Raw genomic sequence first — 22,827 nt, 5'->3', positions numbered from 1 at the left:
AGTCATCAAAACCTGACTTGAGTATAATTTAAACAACTAAAACTGAGTATGATGTTCTACTGACAACATGACTAATAATTTTGCCTGTCACGTTCACATTGTTGAAAAAATGACATAGAATTCTGCTGCCTCTGACACAATGATTGATGAAAAAACACGCTTTTGCACGATAGACAAAGCATTTTGAGCAGGTGACGCGTATTTTCCGGTTATCCACTATGTTGTGCAGTTTGTACGTGTTGTTTTGAGAAATGCACTTGGAGATCTGCAAACGTCAATTCTGATCTGAGAAATGACTGAAAGCAGTTCTGTAAACCACCAACCTTCTAATCATTATTCCAGAGCCTTCACCACTGATCGACCACTTCCCAACCCAAAAAAAAAAAAAAAACGTAAACGTTTATACACACAAAAATCTGAGACATGATTAAAAACTGTTATTCAAATGTATTTATTCACAAATGGCACATCTTATAAAAATGAACAGTGAAAAGGATATAGTTCCATGAGTTGCACTGTAAATATTTACCTGCATATTACTGATGAGAAACACTATCGAACAAGTGGTAGGAAATAAGTACATTTTAATCAGGGAGTCACAATTGTCATGTCAAATGACCATTTTACATACCAGTGAATATTTATTTATTTATTTAATTATTGACCGAGTTTCACTGTGACTCCAGAAATTCCTTTACATTAAGAGATCCCATGTTGAAATCATGCCATATTGATGCTTTTTTTTTTTATAAAAATTTTTTTTCCTTTTGCAAATATCTGAGATGTCAATCAGATCGAGATCTAAATTCTCAGATTATCGGTCACAATATAAGGCTAGTTTTATAGAACATGGATTTTAGGGAGGGGAAAGATCACAGTCTATTGATCACAAAACATTTATTTATTTTATTTTATTTTTTGCATATTTTGTGCCATCAACAAACTCCATCTCAGTGAAACCATTTCAAATTCAGGGACGAGAAAAAAAATAAAGGAAAAAAAATAAAAATAAAAGTTGAGGCACAAATAATTTACTGGCCAAAAAATCTACAGGAAATACTGAGCAGCCTTTACTTTGTGCTCTGCCCTGCTTGTTTTTTTTTATATTCCTGAAAGAAAGTGGCGACTGTTCTGGTGTAAAACTGTAAGATATCCACACACACACACACACACACACACACACACACACACACACACACACACACACACACACACACACACACACACACACACACACACACACACACACACACACACACACACACACACACACACACACACACACACACACACACACACACCTTATAAACCTGCCAACTAAAACACCCGGATACTAAGATTGGATGGAGTTGACACTTATGGTGTCTTATGGATCTTATCACCAGAATGTTTCCAACAAGTTATGGATTCAGGCTGTATATTTTCCTCCAGCCATCATAATCCGTAATCAGGTCACGTTTCATCGTACTTTTTCCACACACACACACATGCATGAGACTACACACGTGCATTACAAATTAAGATGATTGTTTCTTTCTTTTTCTTTTTTTGGACGTAGTACAAAACTATAGAAAAGCTAAAAACTGTGAGGCGTTGGACCGTTTTTTTTTGCAGACATCAGCCTGAAATTCATTAGTGGTCATTTGAAAAATAGATTTCCCCTCATTTGTTTTTCACACCACTCTACCACATCCTTTCCCCCCCTCCCGTATCTACAGGATGAAGAGGTTTGACACGTTATGAGTATTCGTTAGTTTGCACATCATTCACTGGTTAAAATGCACTAGGAAATTGTAGCGGCTGCAACCTCATGATGCGTCTCTGTGCTCGTGGGCCGAAATCCGATCATCGCTCTGTTCTTCATATGGCCTGGGCTGGGATTCGGGTTTCTGCCGCGCATAAGAGCGCGGTCAAGTCCTCACTCCGTTCGCCGTGCTCCCGCTAGCTGCGGTGCTGTTACCGGGATTGGCGATCTGATGAAGAGGCGTGTCCTGGACGCGAGAGTACTCCCGGGCCTCTTGCCTGGCCAGAAGGTGGTGCTGCTCTCCAGGGAGGAGGGGCCTGCGTAAAAGCCCCTCTCCTTCAGCCAGAGATTCAGGCAGGGGTTGGCCCGTGGTCTCGGGAAGCAAGGGAATGCAAATGATGCATAGGAGGGTGCAGCAGGTGAGGATGACGTGGTGAAGGAAGAAGCCTTTTTGGTTGTGGAGTTCCATCAGGGGAGCTGTTAGCATGCCGAACCCTGCGCTAGCCAGGACCAGACCTACACCTCCACCCCTAATACACACAAGAGCAGCAGTTCATTAAAATTTTTGTTGAAACAACAATTATTTTCAAAAAAAATTGCATTCTAAAAGAAAACCTTTCTTTTCTTCGTGTTCCTTTAGCTTTATTTCTCACAGTCTCTCGAACCTCTACACAGACGGGTGCTACATGCTTTTCTACAGCAAATGAACTATTTTTTGGCTAACATCATTTAGTTGCAGAAAACTAACTAAAACAGCCGAATGGTTGCCATTAACTCGTCATATTCCAAGGAAAATCTTTTGTTTTTGAATGAGTACCTAGAGCACAAGGTTAAATCCTAGCCATGTCAAGGTCCAAAACTGGACATGCCTTCTAACATGAGGGATGTTATAATCTTTCTTCTCTGTCATCCACAGCAAAACTAGTCAACTGTGAGCTCATATCTGAAAAAGAAAAATACGAAAACGGTCCAGATTGCCTTCTCAAATCTGACTAGTTTAGTAGGTGTTGATCACGGCACATCTTTCTAATACGTATCTTTTCATTCGGGAGTTCAAAAGGGACTAATAATAAACATTAGTAAAATGTTCCATTATGTAATAACGGAAAACATTACTGGTGATATGGTAAAGGTTTCCGCATCATGGAAATTAAGGTTTTCAGTTTCCACTTTGTAACAGTCATCAGCCAAATATAATCGTTAAAAAAAAAATGCCTTAATAACACGCTCTTCATTGAAAACCCATCACATTGTCGATTATTATTTTTCTATAATTACGTATTTTTATTTCTTAGATGTCTTTAAGCATGCAAGGAGACACACAAGTGTTATAGGTGCTAATACACAACTCCGTTTATTTAGATACAAGAATTAAGTTGTTCTGAGGTACAATTTTGCCCTATATAATTATTTACACCTCAATCCCAGTCACATGAAAATGGCACAAAAAATTATTTCCATGATCGTGTCCATTTTCCAGTTCCAATAAACTTCTTTATCAGAAGATTTGGCCTGAGTGCTCTCTTGCAGTATTGTGACCTGATAAGAACTGGCCTTTTCCTTGACAATAAATTTGAGCTCAATTTAAAATGCAGGTAGTCCCTGAGTTCTGATGTCCCCAACTTGAAAATATTGCAAGTCAAGACATGGCCTAGCCTATCCATGATGGTGAATGATGATCAATATAGGGTAGTATACTGTAATTTGTTAATAATTTAACATTACAGTACATTATTTAGCAAAACAGACCAATTTACAGTACCATACTGTAAAAACTATACAGTATATATGTATGTGGAAGCAGGCGCTTGGACATGTCCCCAACTTGAAAATATTGCAAGTCAAGACATGGCTAGCCTATCCAGGAGTCAGTGTGGTGAATGATGATCAATATAGGGTAGTATACTGTAATTTGTTAATAATTTAACATTACAGTACATTATTTAGCAAAACAGACCAATTTACAGTACCATACTGTAAAAACTATACAGTATATATGTATGTGGAAGCAGGCGCTTGGACATGTCCCCAACTTGAAAATATTGCAAGTCAAGACATGGCTAGCCTATCCAGGAGTCAGTGTGGTGAATGATGATCAATATAGGGTAGTATACTGTAATTTGTTAATAATTTAACATTACATTACATTATTTAGCAAAGCAGACCAATTTACAGTACCATACTGTAAAAACTATACCCCAAAAGATTTGAAGCTTTAATTGCTGCCAAAGATGCTTCAATTAAGTACTGAGTAAAGGCTCTGAATATGTATGTACATGTGATATTTCAGTTTTCACTAAGTGAAGGGGGTCTGACTAGTTTGCAAATGCACGGTGTACTTTTTTACACACAACGAAAAATGGAAAAAAAAACATGACAATGCAGAGGAAAGAAGACCTGAACAGAGACAGAGGGAGAAATTTTACCTGATGACTGTAGGCGTGATCTCCGTGCAGTAGAAGATGCTCAGGGTGCTGACGGCATGAGAAGAGAACATTCCGATGATGGAAAATGCCACCGAGAACCGCTGGTTTAGCGTGTCCCTGAGAACTGACATAAAACAGGACAGGATTTTGAAAACATCTGCGCTGGGATTAATTTAGGGGTGAATAATTGCGTGTGTATAGCAAAATTTACTGCACTGTTCCTTACCTACATTGTGCCGAAGACTGTACTTTCCAATTACTGTTATGAAAAAAAGAGATACAAGCATGTAAATAGGAAAAATCTTGAAAAGACAACAAAAAAAAAAGAAAAAAGAAAAGGAATGGGAGACCAACCAGCATAATACTGACACATAATAATGCTATTTGCACTACCATGCACTCTCACACTTTATATTCATTACCGATCTGTTATATAATCTGTATATTGTCCTATTTAATACTCATTGTTTACATTGTTTTGTATTGTCTGGTTTTTCCTGTATCGTCTGTTTCGCCTTGTATAGTCCAAGCGAAATGTGTTATTTATGTCTGTACTTTTAAGAGTCACCAACAGCTGGAACCAAATTCTTTGCATGTGTCAACACACTTGGCCAATAAACATTTTCAAAACGAAATTTGTCCCAAATATTATATATAAACCGATATCTAAAGTCTTTCCAGCTGTGTTTTCATCAGCATTAGTCTTTCAGCCATTCATTAGCAAGGGGAAAAAAATGCAATCTCTAAAATTAATAAAAACTAAGACACCTATATGTGTCCATTAATCCATTACAGTCTTCATTTTGGTGGCAAATCAGTAAAAAAAATACATCCAAATTCCATCATTTAGATTCTCTCTCTTCTCTATTGAAACCTCTCTGTTGAGCTACAAATGCTCATGAGATACTGATTAGATGATTAGATCAGGTAATAGGATAATATATACCTTTATACCTTTAATATATACACCAAGCGCCGATCAAAACGAGTTTAAAACTGATCCTGTCCACCACTGATAGCATGTATGCACTAACGTGTGTGTACACTCACAGCTGAGTAGGCCGAGCTGCAGTAAGGAAGCCAGTGCTGTGATGATCATAAAGGTGAGGAGGCCCCCTCGTCTGCCGAACGCAGTCACCACCGGACAAAGCACCAAACACGAGGCCATGGCGATGCCTGCCAGAGCGTAATAGTGCAGGTGAGAGGTGCTGCCCTCTAAAACACTGCGTGCAAAACAGTGGTGGATCCCGTAACCAGTCAACCTGAGAGAGACAGAGCCAGATATAATTATCTTTAATATACATCAATATCATTGTGGTTACTCAAATTTCTACAAACACTCAAAATAAATCACTCCTGCATTTAGTGGATATTGGATATTTGCAAGATTTGACCTAAAAATTGCTTATTGTTTAAGCGTATGAGTAAGAAGGAAAACTCAATTCAATTCATTTTTATTTGTATTGCGCTTTTAACAATGAACATTGTCTCTAAGCAGCTTTACACAGATAATGTGGTGATAAAAAATGAATATGTTCCTTATAAGTGTAAGTTTGTCCATGATGAGTGAGCCGGTGGCGACTGTGGTGAAGGAAAAACTCCCCGAGACGGCATAAGGAAGAAACCTTGAGAGGAACTCAATTTATTACAGATATACGATGTTGCGGGGTGCAGTGATGATGATCAGATGCAAACTGTAGTTCTGAGTCAATGTAGCAGACTGTTGACATTAACTACAGTCCGAATCCATCCTCAAGGCTCCCGTTCTTACTCCGGAATTTCATGGATCCCCAGGGCTTTGATGAGAAACCGTCCCCAGCTTCACAGAGTGGCCTCCAATCAAAGAAAACACCATCTAGAGGCAGGCCGGGTCGAAGTGGGAAAATATTTTGACATTATTCTGCCTGCCACACATCCATATAGTTATTGATTGAGGGATTGAGGTTGGAATTTAATATTCGCCTTAAACATGCCTCCGGAGAAAACTGTTGCCTGATGGAAAAGGCATTGCACCAAGACTTGGTCATGCCTGAACACTTTTCCAGCCATATGTTTTTCCTGACCAAACTGTTACCACAAACTTGGAGGCACACAATTGTAAAGCATATCATCTGATGCTGTAGCATTCAAGTTTCCTTTCACTTGAAATAGGAGACCCAAACCTGTTCCAGCACGACAATACCCTTGTGCACAAAGCCAGCTTCATGAAAATATGCTTTAAATGGGTTGGAGTGGAAGATCTCCTGCTATAGAGCTCCAAACCCATTGAACAGCTTCGGGATTAGTTGAAATGGCACCTCAGGCCTCCTCACCTCACCTACTTGGGACACCTGACTTTCCCAGGCATCATATGTGGTTCTTCTTCAAACTGTTACCACAATGTTGTAGGCACACAACTGTATAGAATGTTTTTGGATGAGGTAGGCTTTAACATCCTTGTAGCTGAATGAGCACAAATCTCCACAAAATCTAGTGAAGCATCTTCCCAACAAGCGGCTGTGGAACCGGATGTTCAGAAAGCACATGAATTTTATGCTCAGGTGTCCAAAACGTTTGTCAATATAGTGCACGAGAAACTCGTCTTGCGAATGTAAACGAGCTTAAATATATATGCGACAAATCGCAAATGTTTCCCGATACAAAAGATTCAACAATTATACACAAACAAAATCTGTTTATTATTAGCTCTAGATTATGTAGTGTGTTCGGCTTACGAGTCATTGTGAATAAGCCGTTACTATAGAAACAGTGAATCAGCCGGGTGCATTAACATAATGTAAACCTATAAAAGACAAAACTAGTCTCCGAACTGAGCTGTTATATAAAATCAATGCACCCCCTCGGATTAGAGAATTCACATCACTGTGGTATATAAACCTAATTAAACAATATAAATATTTGCATACCATTAAGCAGTGCATTTTACACCTAGGCCTTTTTTTATTACATCATTATGATGTCATGGCTATAGAAACGATCAATATTATACAGAAACATCTCTAGCAGGAGCATCAGTATTAACCTCGTAACATATCCCCAGGTGAATCACGGTTTGCCTGTGGATTTCAAATGAACGCAAATTGTGTGTATTTGTGCAAAATCTTTGCGTATATGCAACCAAATCAATTTTTTTAAACTATATTTCTTGAAAACATATTTGAGCTCGTGCAGTTTGCTACATGTGCGGTTTATGACCATCTGACCATCCAATCAAAGGACGTGAAAATGCTGACGTTATCTGACGCCTGCTAGAAGTCGAAATCTGTTTGGTTAAAGCAACAGCTTCAATTAGCATGTATTCTAAGCGACAGATGGCCGCGGTTGTTGATTCCGGAGACGTTGCAGCAGATACTTTTGACAACATGAGATGTGATAAGTAAAATCTGATTGGATTGAAACACCAACGTAAACAGACACTACAGGAAGTGGTGCGTCTGAGGCCAATCTTATGAAATGTAAACAATCGACAATCGGGAATAAATATATTGAAACACAAGTCAATGATTTTGATAGTTTAGGTCAGAGAAGTCCTTGCTGCAGTGGACATGAAGAAGGGTAAAACTATAATTAAACCTGTTATCATGGATAAGGAGGTTGGGGTTGTGGACAACTACAAGTACTTAAGTGTTTACTTAAACAGCAGATTGGACTGAAGGTCCAACACTGACGCTGTATTTAAAAAGCGCTTGAGCAGACTTTGTTTCCTGATGAAGCTCAGATCTATCAATGTATGCAGCAGGATGCTGAACACTTTTTTCAGTCTGTTGTGGCAACTGCCCTTTATAGTGCTGTGGTCTGCTGGGGGAGCATCAGTGCCAGGGATGGGCAAGATCAATAAAATCATCCGCAAGGCCGATTACATTATCGGACACAAACTGGAGAGATTGGAGACAGTGAGAGACCAAGTCACAAAGAACAGTTCAGGAAATCATTCCTACTGTACGCACAGTACAATGACTCACCTCTATGTTACAGATGTTAATTGCATTTCTTTATGAATTCCCTGTTGCACTTTTTTTTTTTTTTTGTAGCATCATCTCTCAATATTATATTTATTCATTGTGTAACCTGCTGCTGCTGTAACACAATTTCCCTCACAAGATCAATAAAGTATGTCTAAGTAAGTCTAAGTCTTAATAATAATCAATAATAGTATATATAGAATATATAGCCTACTATATTCATTGCAAACTGAAATCAAAACATTTGCGATTAAATGTTTTTAAAATAGATACTGCATGAAAAACAAACAAACCACTCCACGTTAAATAGTATTGAGTTATACTACATGAATAATAAAAAAATCTGTTCTAAATTATAATGTGCTAAAGGAAATAAATAAGAATATATTCATTAATAAATATAATTGTTTAATTAACTAATTATAAATAATAATTCTATAGCGCTCTCCGTGCAGCGCGCAGTCTCTCGTGTACAAAATAAACAGCAAGTGGCGTGATTCACCTCTAGAGGCCGCTCTCGCAATGACGGCGAAACGAAAACTGTTGGTATGGATTTTTTTGCCCTTACAGCAATCAACTATCGGTGCCTCGACCTCAATTAATAACTAAGGAAAGCTTTTAGTTTGAAAGCAAACCTTTATTATCGAATGTAAATATGATATGAGTAAAACATTTTTAAATTTCATTTTCTCAATATGGCATTGTTTAGAGGGCCGTTCCATATGTGGGGTGAGCCGTAATTTGGGGACCCCTGATGTAGACATTTTGCAGTATGGATTCCGAACCATCTAAAGACGTACCAGCGCCATTTGGATCCCACTCCATGTGGAGTTTGGACATTGGACCTCTTTGAGTGTTTAAAGGCTCTGGTATGGAGAAGCTGGTGTTGGATCTGTGATGATCGCAAATGTTGAGCTATTTTATGAGTTGCTCAGTAGCTCCTGGTTCCATAACATCAACTGACTGTATAAGAATGTAGAAAGGACATTACTCACAATCGTACTTTCCAGTGCTCATGTTAGTGCTCACTCTCCAGTGACTCTTGATGTCACCCAAATGAGGATGAGTTCCCCTTTTGGGTCTGGTTCCTCTCAAGGTTTCTTCCTCATTACATCTAAGGGAGGTTTTCCTTGCCACGGTCACCATGGCTGCTCATCAGGGATAAATACTCATCGCTCAGTTTCACTGTTAAATTCTGTAAAGCTTTTTTGAGACAATGTTGTGATAAGCTCTATAGAAATAAAATTGACTTGAATTCAGGACACAAACATAATGGAATAAAATCCAATCTGCGGTGTGTCTGAATCATCTCTGCTGCATCCCAGGCACTTCAGTTTACCGATACACATGCAGATATACTCACGAGTTGACACAGAGCACTACCGTGCTCTTCCACAGGTTTCGTGTGCTTCTCAGCTGTGTGATGCAGGAGGTCCTGGGCTTCTGCTGCAGCTCACGCTCCAGCTCTGGACACAACCACAAATTCATTGTGACTTTTATAAAATCATCCTTGCAGGGGAAAAAAGACGCTTACTTTCTAAAGTAAGTGTGTAAGATATCAGTCATCACCTGAGAGAATCCCATTAGGGTCAGTTGCAGTGTCCACTTTGTTACTTCGAGCGATGGAGTACATTTGCCTCTTCGCTCTGTGATAATGCTGCGTGGCCAACAACCAGCGCAGCGACTCGGGAAAAACCCTGAAAAGAAGGAGGGGAAAAAAAGGATTTCTCCTGATTATCATTCCATTTAAGTTTGAGACTACTCTGGCAGGAACACATTACAACAACTGCATCCAGCAAGATGTGGACTGCTGAAATCCCAATTTTCTTTAATCTCAATACCTGACTTTTCTAAAGCCCTTGTGGCTGAATGAATTTCCACAAATCTTCATAAACACACCCCAAAATCTAGTTATATCTTCCTAGAAGAGTGGAAGTTGTTACAACAGGAAACGGGGCCAAATATCGAATGGGAAGTTCAAAAAGCACATACAAATCTCATACTCAGGTGTCCACAATCGTTTGCACATGCTGTGTATTCGGAATTGTTGATGTCTGAAAGCCCTGTTTCTTCTGTGTGTGTGTAAGTGCAGATTAAAAACATATCTTTTTAGCAAAGCCTTCACATAACATACGTCACATATCATAACCTTGTGCTCCAGAACATCTGATCAAATGCACATTATCAACTTGTGCTGTTAATATCATGAACAGCAGCTACGCTAATTCCCCTCCACTGCTTCTCTTTCTCTCCCCATCCCGAGGCTTCCTGAGGTTGCTCCAGCCCCAGGCACGTCATGAAGATTATGGAAGAAGTAGATGCCGAACTCGCAAACTTCCCGTACCACCCAGAGACGTACCAGTGCCAATTGGATCCCACTTCATGTGGAGTTTGGACACTAGACCTCCTTGAGTGTTTAATGGCTCTGGCATGGAGAAGCTGGTGTTGGATCTGTGATGATCGCAAATGTTGAGCTATTTTATGAGTTGCTCAGTAGCTCCTAGTTTTATAACCACAAATGACTGTAAAAGACTGTAGAAAGGACATTACTTATAATCTTACACTCCAGTGCTCATGTTAGTTCTCACTCTCCAGTGTTCTGTATTGGTAGAAGATTATGATCACATTTATGATGTCACCCAAATGAGGATGGGTTCCCTTTTTTGAGTCTGGTTCCTCTCAAGGTTTCTTCCTCATAACATCTAAGGGAGTTTTTCCTTGCCACAGTCGCCACGGCTGCTTATCAGGAATAAATACACATCGCTCACATTAACTGTTAATTTCTGTAAAGCTGCTATGAGACAATGTCTGTTGTGAAAAGCGCAATAGAAATAAACTTGACTTGACTCCTGGCCTCAATTTAAGCTGCTTCTGAATCATTTGAATATAAGCCATTTTCCTGATTGTTTTACTCAGTTATGGATGATTAAATCGTGCACCACATTTTTTTTTCTTTCGTTCAACTAGTGGAACTGGTTAACGCATCAGCCAGATATTGTTCTTATTCAACAGCTCATCTACATTTTTTAAGCCTTTATATTTATTTACTGTACATTGATCCACTTATATACCACATGCTGTACATCTATTTGCATATTTATCTGTACTTGTCAATTTGCACAATTGCTACTATTTGCATTTGTGGTTGCAAAGCTGCTCCCAGTGAACCAGTCACCATAATACACACTGCTATTACTGTTTAACTGTGCAATATGAACAACAACAAATTATCTTAAAAAACACATGCAATCACAGAAATAAATAAATTAATTAATTAATTAATTAATTAATAAACTTTCAATATTACCTGTGTGCAATATTATCTGCAATATGTGCATTTTGTTATATAACTAATTACTAGTGGTCTCTTTTTTCTTATTTGTATTTATACATTGTGTTGTGTGTATACTGTATAATATAGAATGTCTTTATTCTTTTATATATTTACATTTTTTTCTTTTTTTTTTTTTTATTCGCTGCAGAGACATTTGCCCACTGTGGGAACGAATTAGGGTATATCTTATCTCATCTTATTTCTGGTAGATACTAAACTGCATTTTGTTACTGTGTACCTGTATTATGCAATGACAAAGTTCTATCTATCCATCCATCCAATACACCTCAAACTATGTTCAAAATGTTGCAGGCAGGGGGATTTTTTGAACCAGAAGCTGTTGCACCATCTATCCTAAGAAGCATGTTTAAACATAAACTCCAAAGGAAATGAACAAAGGAGAACAAAGGAACATCTGTCTTTCAATCACACAAACATTAGTAAGAAATAAAAGCGTATTTCTTAAACGAAAGTAAATTGTCTGATCTAATAGTAGAACATCGAAACCCCTTTTCCAACTTCGTTAAATTCATTTATTAAAGTAAAAGCAGCAGCAACTGTGATCCAAAAAGGACATTTATTAAATCCTGAAGGTTATTTTGCTTCCATTCACCTCGTGTTTTGTTCATCGATAGAAATTCAATTATTACCATTATTATTATTTTAATTAACGCATTTTTAGTTCACACCTGCATAAAAACTTTGCACTGTACCGTAGATCTCAATCCAATTGCACATATTAGTTTCTGGAGCGATATGTTAAGAGGAAAAACACTGTGAAACATCATCACAACACCTTCTGTAGTCCTTTAGCCTGAAACTGATTAAGCAGGACACCACTGAAGTGGCAATTGGTGCGGGTGGGATTTGAACTTACGACCTTCATGTTTAAAGTCCAATATATTTTTTATTTATTTTAGAATTCTTCACTGATCCCACAGGAAAAAGATTCTTTCTTCGCATATCCTAGTGATGTTAGAAAGATGGGGTCAGAGCGCAGGGTCAGCCTTGATACAGCATCCTTGGAGCAACAGTTAAGGGTCTTGCTCAAGGGCCCCAAGCGTAGCAGCTTGGCGATATAATGGCTTAAACCCCCAAACCTTCCGATCAGTAAACAAGAACCTTAACCACTGAACTACCACACCAGCACATTTTTTATACTCCCACCAAATACACACATGGGATACATGTGGCGTTCCCATGTCGTAAAGATGAGCTTACCAAATGTAAGGAAGCATTAGGATAAACGGGACGATGATGAGGACCTGAAGAATCTGCCAGTCGCGGCACAGGGCTGCCAAACCCGGCATCAGCAGCTGTCCGCCCACAACCACCAGACTGGCAACCATCGTCATGGAGAAGCGCCAACCAGGCAAACACAGCTCAATCCCTAAGAGACAAAACAGCACAATTAGTGCAAACAGAAATATCCCATTTTACATTTAAGGCTTTTAATACTTTTTTTAATCATCATTATTGTTATAATTATTCTAGATTTCATGGTTTTCTTTTTTATTTGATGACCTGTTAAAATTTTCATTACTCTAAGCTTGCACTGAAGACGTTCATTTGCTTTGTTGCTAAAGCATCCCCTGGTAGTCATTGTGTCCCCAGGCTGTCCCCAAAGAGTCTCAACCTATTTACGGCATTACCCAGCTTTTCTGTAAATACCTGCATTAATCTCTTTTGATGGAGAGAGCAACAATATTAAATATTCAGCATTCAGCAACTCATTAAATGCTGTTTTAAACTAATTTTCAGTAAATCACTCATGGTATTACATATATTAATGATATATAGATATTGGACATGTAGGTCTGGAATTCATGCTCCCACATTTTATTTACAATAGAACATAGAAAACATATCAAATGTTTAAACTGAGGAAATTTACCACTGAAAAAGAAAAATTACCAATGAAAAGGAAAAATAAGGTAATTTTGATTTTTGATGGCTGCAACAGGTTTTTACAACTTGGGATGAGGCAACAAACGTCTAGAGTAAGTAACAGTTATAGGAATTTAACAGTTGAAGAAACATTAACTAATTAAGTTGACCTCTAGAATAGACTACTGTAATGCATTACTAGGTGGATGTCCTGCATCATTAATAAACAAGCTTCAGTTAGTTCAGAATGCCGCAGCAAGAGTTCTTACTAGGTCAAGAAAATACGATCATATAACCCCAATCTTATCGTCCCTACATTGGCTTCCTGTTAAGTTTCGAATAGACTACAAACTACTGCTACTCACTTATAAAGCACTAAATGGTTTGGCTCCCATGTATCTATCCAGTCTCTTAACACGCTACAATCCGTCACGCTCCCTGAGATCTCAAAACTCTGGGCTTCTAGTAGTTCCTAGAATAGCAAAGTCCACTAAAGGCGGTAGAGCATTTTCACATTTAGCTCCTAAACTCTGGAATAGTCTTCCTGACAGTGTTCGGGGTTCAGATACACTCTCCCAGTTTAAGTGCAGATTAAAAACATATCTTTTTAGCAAAGCCTACACATAACACACATCACACACATCACATCACAACCTTGTGCTCCAGAACATCTGATCACATGCACATTATCAACTTGTGCTGTTAATATCATGAACAGCAGCTACGCTAATTCCTCTTCACTGCTTCTCTTTCCCTCCCCATCCCGAGGCTTCCTGAGGTTTGGCCAGCTCCAGTCACGTCCCACCTCGTGAAGATTGTGGACCTATGGATGATCATGGAGAAGTAGATGCCGAGTGTTTAAAGGCCCTGGCATGGAGAAGCTGATGCTGGATCTATGATGATCACAAATTGTTCTGTATTGTTGAAAGATTTATGACCAAACTCTTGATGTCACCCATATGAGGATGGGTTCCCCTTTGAGTCTGGTTCCTCTCAAGGTTTCTTCCTCATATCATCTAAGGGAGTTTTTCCTTGCCACTGTTGCCACGGCTTGCTCATCAGGGACAAACGCACACCATTCACCTTCACTGTTGTTTTCTGTAAAGCTGCTTTGAGACAATGTCTGTTGTGAAAAGCGCAATAGAAATAAACTTGACTTGACTTAATTGACAGTAAGACGACTGGGTATAAAAAGCGTCTTAAATATCTTAAAGTTATGATACACAGATCTTCACCAATCTATGAAAGACAGTGTCTACAAATTGTGGAACAATTTCAGAATAATGTTCCTTAACATCAAATTTAAAATCTCATCATTTGCAGTACATTAATGAATCTGGACAAATAGCTGCCTGCAGACTAATTCGAAAACATTTGGTACATCAAGGAAAAGAAAAATACAATAAAGAACACCCAGAACTGTTGAGCAGCTAGAACCTGTATCAGACGCATGGGACCACATTCCTCCGCCAAAACTTCAGCAACTGGTCTCCTCAGCTCCCAGATGCATACAGACCGAAAACGTGATGCTACACAGTGGTAAGTAAGACCCTGTCACAACTTTTTTGAGACCTGTTTTGTCCATCAAATTTGAAATGACCTTTTTTCTTCAAATTGTATATATTCCCGGTTTAAACATTTGATATGTTTTATGATATGAAAAACTTAGAATAAAACGCAAAAGTATATATATATATATATATATATACACACACAGGTATATTCAGGTATTTTAAAATGTATAAAATCAAATATATTGAAATAAATCAAAGACAGAACCAATAGCAAGTAGAAAAGTACAACCTGGACTTGTCTAGATTTTATTTGATCTACACAATCTAAACCCAATAAGGAGAAAATGTTTGCAGCAGAGCGCAACCCTGGCGGTACAAGAAGCTGTTTTGAAGCAGATCCCAACCCTAAGTCTAAGTGTGAAGGAAGAAAAGTGAGAAAAGTGAGAAAAGAAACTTACTCAGCACATAGAGGGAGACTCTGATCGAAGCAAGGCAAAAGCCCTGAAAGAAGCGTAGAGTACTAAACATGGCCATGTCCACAGAGAAGGCCACACACAAGCCAAACACGAGCACAGACAACACCGACACAAGCAGCACCGGAATACGACCTATCCTGAGAGGGAAAGAGATAGGTAAAGAGAAAGACAAAGAGTTGTGTAACTAACACTTGACTCAAATCTGGGCACATTTACCTGCTAAGTTCAAAAGTTAAAATACATGCATTAACCTACAAGCCTGTAGATATCTATAAATAAAGACTACGGAGTTACAGTATCTCTCAGAAGTGCAACTCAGTTTCAGGGTGTTACCGATCTTCTTATTGCCTCGACCAGCTTTGTGGAGAGCAACCATTCTAATTCTCGAATTTTCAAAGAGTGTTTACCATAAGGAAGAATCAGAATCAGAAAGAGCTTTATTGCCAAGTATTTTTGCTTTTACAAGGAATTTGTTTTGGTAATAGAAGCTTCCAGTTGTACTTTTTTTTTTTTAGGTAAAACGGAAATAAAAAAGAATTGAAGTATTAAAAATGATTGCCATGTTGAACATCCGGTGCCTAAACAAAGCACCACATTTTAACTGCTAATGCAAGATACACAAATTTGTGGTCCTGTCAAGCTAAAGAAAAAAAAAACATGAGGAATAGGACAAGTGGCTTTGCATGTACAGCTGTTATCACTTAATTTAGTTGCAAGTTGATTACACAATAATGGTTTTATTTCTATAGTATTGTCCCTTGAGAAGATGCGAAAAAGGTTGCTGAAATGTGAGGGGTGCGCTCACTTTCGTGAGATACCACATATATTAAAGGTTAAACTAAATATATCTGCATCCGTATCGAGGTAATAACATTCTCTTCTTTATGAATCCTTTTACTTGCTGATTTTATACCTCAATATTGCTATGTTCTTAGTAAACACGCCAGTTCTCTACAGCCTCCTGCTGGACCGCCAAAATCCCATTTTGCCAAAGTTTCATGGTCACCTGACCATCAGTCTGATGCCAAACACAGTTATGGTGAAAGCACACAATTGTTTACAATCCTGTTAAAAGCTGCACCGTTGCAATTGTTCAATGGAACGACGAGGCCCAAGCCTGTCACAAAATGAGCTCCATTTAATGTAAAAATCTCCTCAAAATTATACAAAATATACCCAATACTGACAATGTGAAATAAGTGTGTTTTCAAATCTTTGCAAATTTATTTTCTAAAAAAGGAAAAAAAAGAAATCAATCAAGTCAATACTTTGTTGAAGCTCTTTGGCACCAACTCCAGCTAGTCAATTCATGCTAACGGAGTTGAACATTTAAGATGCTAGGTGTTTTAAGATAGTTGAGAAGATTTGAGAAGTTATGTCTATTAAAAAGTGCTCGAGTCTGAAGTTATCAGTGGTGATTAGTTGTGTAATGGCAATTTCTATAGTTGTATCTATTGAGTGCTTCAAATATCCACATCTGTATCCAGATTTAAACCGGAAGTGAATGAGACCAAAACCATTGGCTTTTGTCCCCCTATAATAATTATGACCCTGATATTCATCTATGAAAAACCTAAAGAAAAGATAGACATGCAGGTCCATAACTTGAGAAAGACAAATCATCATGCCTTTCTACATTTAGATCACATTAAAAGGTAATTTTAAGGTTTTAAATCCAAAACACAAAGAAATAGCAAGAACCAACCGATTTCACAGACACCAGAGTGAACGAATGAATAAATAATTAATCCTTTCATTCTCCATTTTCCTGAAGCAATAGTTCTTTGCTTTATTTTGAAGCATCTCTCTTTATTGCTCAAACACGTATGACAAAATCATAGTGAAATCCCCAGCAACTTCCTCTACTTCCGGGTGGAGCTAGAAATAGTTCAGACGACTGTTCAAATGTAATCGGTACACAACTGTCATGAGTCACAGCCGGCTTATGACTTTTTTCTGAACAATATATAACGCAGCAACAGCAGGTTACTCAGTGTAAAGGCTCTTTTTACTCTCAAATCTCCTTTACATGTTTCTTTCCTTTAACAAGCCCAAAAACCCAAACTATTTTGTAAAAGTCTCAATGTATTTTATACTAAACTTTACATACAAATAGATGGTTGACGGTTGTCAGCTTGGCCCGGGTTACCATCTGTTCCCAAGCATTCCTTTATTTCTGAATGTTGGTCCAAATATCTTAGTAATCTAATGTTTCTCAGCTCAGCAACCTTTTTTTAACAATTTTTCCTGCCCAGGACTAATGAAGCCCTCAGGCAGGGTGTGTTGGGAGCAAAGAAATCTATAGAAAGAACTACATTTGCCAGTGGACAGTCAATTGCATCAACAAAGCTTCCTACTGATCTAAATTCCTGTCACTATATGTATCATCATCCTGAACCAACTGGCCGTGAACCAAATTTTCTACTACGCCTAGCTGTGTGTAAAAAAAAAAAAAAAGGCAGCTTTTCAGAAGCAACTTTTTAGCTATTAAAGATCTCCGTTCCTGATTTACCAGAAATATAATTGTAAGATATTTCAAACTTGTCCCCACTTACACCAGCCAAGGGGTCTCCAACCTTTTAGCGATTGAGAGCTCTGTGATGTAAATATTCAAAAAAATACACTTTTTTTATATATATACACATATATATAAAAGTATGTGTGTGGGTGTAACAATCGGCACAGGTAGTTTTTCCGGGTTGCGTTATACAGTATGACAGCGGCCTCTAGAGGCGAATCACTGATGCCACATGCTGTTTATTTGAACTGTCTTATTTATTTGCAGTGTTGCTTTTTGATTCAGTTTGAATGCGACTTATTTTTCTCAATATTTAATAATATAATTAATATATTTAAATTGATTTCATTTAGGATATTTTTATGATTCAGTACTGTTCAATGTTTTTTGTAATGAAGTACAGTACTATTTTACATGGAGTGTTATATTTGTTTATTTATTTTTATCCAGTATCTATTTTGAAAAACTAGATTAATCGTTATCGGTTAATCATAAGTACGCTCCAACCTCGCTATCGATATCGGTAAAATCCATTATCTAGATATCAGGATCAGTGCGAGACTCCACTGACGACGATCATCTAATCATGCAGGCATTTTATAATTTTTTTGTAGCCTGTACAAGTGCATTATTTAGCCAAAGGTTTGTGGACACCTGGTCATTTTACTCATTAGTTCTTCCCCAAACTGTTAGGAGTTGCCACACAATTGAAAGTAATTCTGTCCCCTTCTGCTCTCCAGACCTGCCTGATTTACCCTGATGCCCTTCTATTGGATGGAGTTCCCTTCAACTGGAAGACTGCTGCTGAGGATTCCACATGAGCAGCATAAAGATCAATTAGGTTACTGCGGAGGGTTAAACGCAAGAACCATGAAGATGGATTTGGACTGTAACTAATATATACAATATTCTACAATAGCTTAGGGATGCAATGGACACAAACAGGTTTGCATTCATGTTTCCATCAGTAAACAGCTGAAAGGAACTTTAATAAATAGATGCTTGGTGTCACCCAGATGAGGATGAGTTCCCTGTTAAGCCTGGTTCTTCCTCATACCATTTCAGGGAGTTTTTCCTTGCCACCTATAAACTACATGTGTCTTTGTAGCACTGAAATTTCCCTTCACCGAAAGTACCAAGATGTCCAAGTCTGTTTCAGCATCACAAAGCAAGCTCCTTAAAGACATAGCATCCTACACGAAACCCTGTCTTAACCCCACTGAACACTTCTGAGATGAACCGGAACACAGACCTCCTCGTTTAACATACAGTAATGCGCAATTGGCTCAACGATCACAACGATCCCTGCAGCCATGTTCCAAAATCTGGTGAAGAATCTGGATGGAGAGCCCTCTCAGGAGAACTGAGCTTGTTATAACTATAAAGGGGCAATAAATCTTGACCACATAGGAGTGTAATGATCAGGTGTCCACAAACTATCGGTCATACTAGGTAGAAAAAAATGGCACGTTACGACAATGTGGCAAAAACCAGTAGTGCGATGGAGTCCTTTATTTTAACACTCCGTAAGAATTCCATAAATGCTTTCTGAGTAAAAAGGCTGCTGTGTATTGTTAAGTGTATTGCAGTCCATTAGTAGGTTTGATCATGTTTGTGTTGCAGTGATCACATGTTGGGATTCTTTCCCATTTAGATGGAAAGCACTGACAGAGTCTGAGCAAGGCAAAGCAGGATGATCGGATAAAAGGAGTGCACAGGATCCAAGGATTCTGCCATGCAGGAAGTAGCTAAAGGCAATGAGCCAAACTTAAAAAGGTCACACTTTTAGATCAGCACTTTACCTTCATTATCCATATGATGTCCTACACTACAGTGCAAAGACAAGATTTATGACCTACACAGGAATTTCTTTACCTAGCCCAAGAGTTAAAGCAGAAAAAATAGAAAGGATTGAGAACCTGTGAGAAACATTATGAGTTGAGAAGCTTACCAGTCCGCCATAGCCCCCATCAACAGGTAACCAAATATGGAGCCCACCAACAATGAGAACTTGGCAATGTGGACTTTCCACTCATCATCACACACCAGCTGCCACTGTGGAGAAATCATACACATCCGTGACAAAACTGTTCAAACTTCTACATATTTCGTTCTAGATTCTAATTTTCAATAGTAATAAATCGGAGGCTCCACATTGAGAACCGAATTGAAGAACATGCCTAATTGATGTAACACTTCTTCAGCTTTTTTTATAAAGGAGTCTCCAGTGTCAGAGATGAAATGCCATGCACTTCAAAATGGCAAGCTGCGTTTCTTGTCATTAATACCGTATACCTGGCATTCAATTGGGGGGTTTTGGTTTTACCTTGTTCTCCCAAAAATGTAAACATGGCCTTTTTGCATTAACTTTTTTTCCCCTCATGATCTTCTAGGCTTCTACACAATCATTAAAACCAACCAATGACCAACATCAGATGCATAACTCCAGTATGGAAATAAAGAACAGAGTATAGATTGGTGGTCGAAATAATCATAGCAGTAACAGGCCTGGGTTTACCATCTAAAACATACTGTAGGTGCCCAAACCTTGATTGAGAGCTGTGGGATTGTTGCATTACACCAAACTGTATTATATTGCCATTTATGAATTCATAATATTTAGAAACGATTGGAAAACTGCTCAACTGATGAATCTTCTAGTTAGATGAAATGCATTACATAATGAAAGCATAGAAACATCTCCATTTACAATACAATAGCATGCAATGCTTAATACAACTTTCCATGTGCTTGTAATATTAATAACTTGACCCAAGTTTTTCCCAAATTGGGTTGCAGCTGACTTCCAGAAATGAAGATGTGTCAATGACATCTTCTCATATATGAGAACTCATATACTGGGCCAAATCAAAAGGTCAACATGGACCCTAGTTTGGATATCCCAGCTTGTTTACATATGTTTTTCTGCATTACACGTGTGAAAACCAACCCTGGTCATGTGGGACATCCTAATCTCAAGCAACTTTCTGCTGAAAAAACATAATGTATAGATATACGCCTGGGTTTGCCTGTCCGAGGACTTATCTGTCCCAGATTAGGCATGTGGAACGCCCCTAGAACTCTTTATCAGCCCCCTGCCTGCACCTTCTGACTTAACCAGACTGTCAGCTGGTCTTCCTCAAACAAGAACAAATTTTAATGGCACCTAAAACAGTCCTGCAAAAAAAAAAAAAAAAAAAAAAGATCTCGAATCAGATCATCCTGGGGAATCCAGGTCATTGCATCACCACTTCAATGTCGAAACATTGATGCAGAATATATGCACATGCAAAGAGACATCCGAGAAGATCTGCAGCATTCTTGGATGTTTCTTCTCCACCCCTCCAAACCTGAAACTCACCTTGGTGACCACATTCTGCTGCAGTCCTAGCTGGAGCTCGAATCTCGGTTCGGCGCATTTGCACCGCGCGCTGGCGCTCTCGGCGCGTGTCACGTTCACGAGCAGACCCGGCGGCCAGGAGCTCGCGCTCACGCTCGCGCCCGCGCCGCTGCTCGCGTTCCCTGTCTGATCGCACACGCTCTCGGGCTGCGCGAGGAGGAACGAATCCGAGAACTGGCCGAAAGCGATGAGCAACGCTGGCAGCCAGGTCAGAGCCACCAGCCGCTTCTGGAAGCGACCAAAGCCTCCAAGGAAGGGCAGCACGGCGGTGTCCACCTGAGACAGAAGCTTCGGGGGGACGTGGGGTTCCGAAATCCGTGATACACTGCCGTTCTCAGGGAGCTGCTCCAGTCCTTGCAAGCGAAGAGAGGCCATAACGGTTTTTCCTCCTCGTCCTTACATCCAATCTTTTATTGGAGGTTGACACTCTTTGTCTAGAGATCCAATGCAATAAAAATAATCCCCCCCCTGATCCCAAACTAGATTAAATCCAGTTTAGAAACCGGTTTGGTTTATAGTCTGAATGAGGAGAGATGCGGCCGTGCTGTATGTCATCCGTGGATCCTCCAGGTGATCACGCCATCGCAGGATCCTTCCACTGCATGCACCGGTGATCCTTAAACCCAGGAGGTCTACAGGTAACATACCTGTTTATGCGCAGATCTCGGGCAGGCGTGGTCCCGGTACCCATCCCTGATTCTGATTTTTACCCCCCCGTTAAATGTTACATTGTGCTTTAGGTTCCGGAGCGCGTTAGTAGATCTCTGCGTTTCCGTTTGGTAGATGCGGGATCGCATGCATCGGTACTTCACTCGAACAAGGGGGTTTGATTGCTCACGCGACCATTTTTCCTTTCTTTCTTTCTTCCCCTTTTTTTTTTTTTTTTATCAATTCCTCCTCGCACAGGGGGTCGGTGGAGCGCGCGCGCACGCTCGCAGCATCCCAAAATGAAACGCCTTTCTTTTTTTCTTTTTTTTCTTTTTTTTTCCTCCTCTGGCTCGACGCGCCCTCTGATTGGCCCAGACGCTCATGGCGATCCACTCGCGGCGTGCCATTGGATCCCGGTGCAACAAAGAAGCTTTGTGCGGCCGCTTCCCCCGCGTTCCTGTTGTGAAACAATGAGAGAAGTTTACACCCCGAAAAAAATGTCCAAAACAACATTTGATGAACAGATGCACGATGTGATCTAACAGCAGATCTCCATCAGGGGTGGATCTATCAGGGACTAGAACCCACAACTCAACACACATCCAAATCTCCCTGTGTTTTCAGATGCGTATTCATCCCATTTTAATTAAAGGTGCAGTAGATGTTATTGTTATTATTATAATTATTTTTATTTTTATTTTTATTTTTACTTGCATAAACATCCAACATGATCAAAAATAATTATTATGAATTATTATTTATTTATTATATTAATTATTATTATTATTATTATTATTATTATTATTATTATTATTAATAAAAAAAAGTATTATTTGTCTTTCTTTATTAGTTGTTTCCCGACCCGAAAATAACCCTTCAGTTGCCCTCCAATAGGGTGGTCTACACCCCTCACTAGAT

The 22,827-nt window shown here is 39.0% G+C and overlaps 1 protein-coding gene and 1 long non-coding RNA gene across 3 annotated transcripts; one reads left to right on the top strand and one right to left on the bottom strand.

Moving 5' to 3' along the window:
* Positions 1–427: 427 nt before the first annotated feature.
* Positions 428–22,537, bottom strand: slc22a23 (solute carrier family 22 member 23). 2 transcript variants are annotated; one of them, XM_083535080.1, is made up of 10 exons: positions 21,223–22,537; positions 19,813–19,916; positions 15,326–15,480; positions 12,688–12,856; positions 9,702–9,829; positions 9,496–9,598; positions 5,221–5,432; positions 4,397–4,429; positions 4,171–4,294; positions 428–2,274 (listed from the first exon to the last, which is right to left on the bottom strand). In XM_083535080.1, the coding sequence occupies exons 1-10, from the start codon at positions 21,634–21,636 to the stop codon at positions 1,911–1,913; spliced, it is 1,806 nt and encodes a 601-aa protein (XP_083391206.1). In that variant the 5' UTR covers positions 21,637–22,537; the 3' UTR covers positions 428–1,910. The 2 variants fall into 2 exon arrangements, with proteins under 2 accessions (XP_083391206.1, XP_083391207.1); XM_083535081.1 differs by lacking the exon at positions 428–2,274 and adding an exon at positions 2,548–2,687 and having other exon boundaries at positions 21,223–22,200.
* Positions 8,678–11,390, top strand: LOC310722659. The gene is made up of 2 exons (XR_014532448.1): positions 8,678–10,446; positions 10,744–11,390. It is a non-coding gene; the product is annotated as an uncharacterized lncRNA (long non-coding RNA).
* Positions 22,538–22,827: the final 290 nt, after the last annotated feature.

Source organism: Silurus aristotelis (genome assembly GCF_946808225.1).
Source record: "Silurus aristotelis genome assembly, chromosome: 29".
Taxonomy (NCBI): domain Eukaryota; kingdom Metazoa; phylum Chordata; class Actinopteri; order Siluriformes; family Siluridae; genus Silurus; species Silurus aristotelis.
The sequence above is the reverse complement of the archived record's forward strand: the minus strand, read 5'-3'. Positions and strand labels throughout refer to the sequence as shown.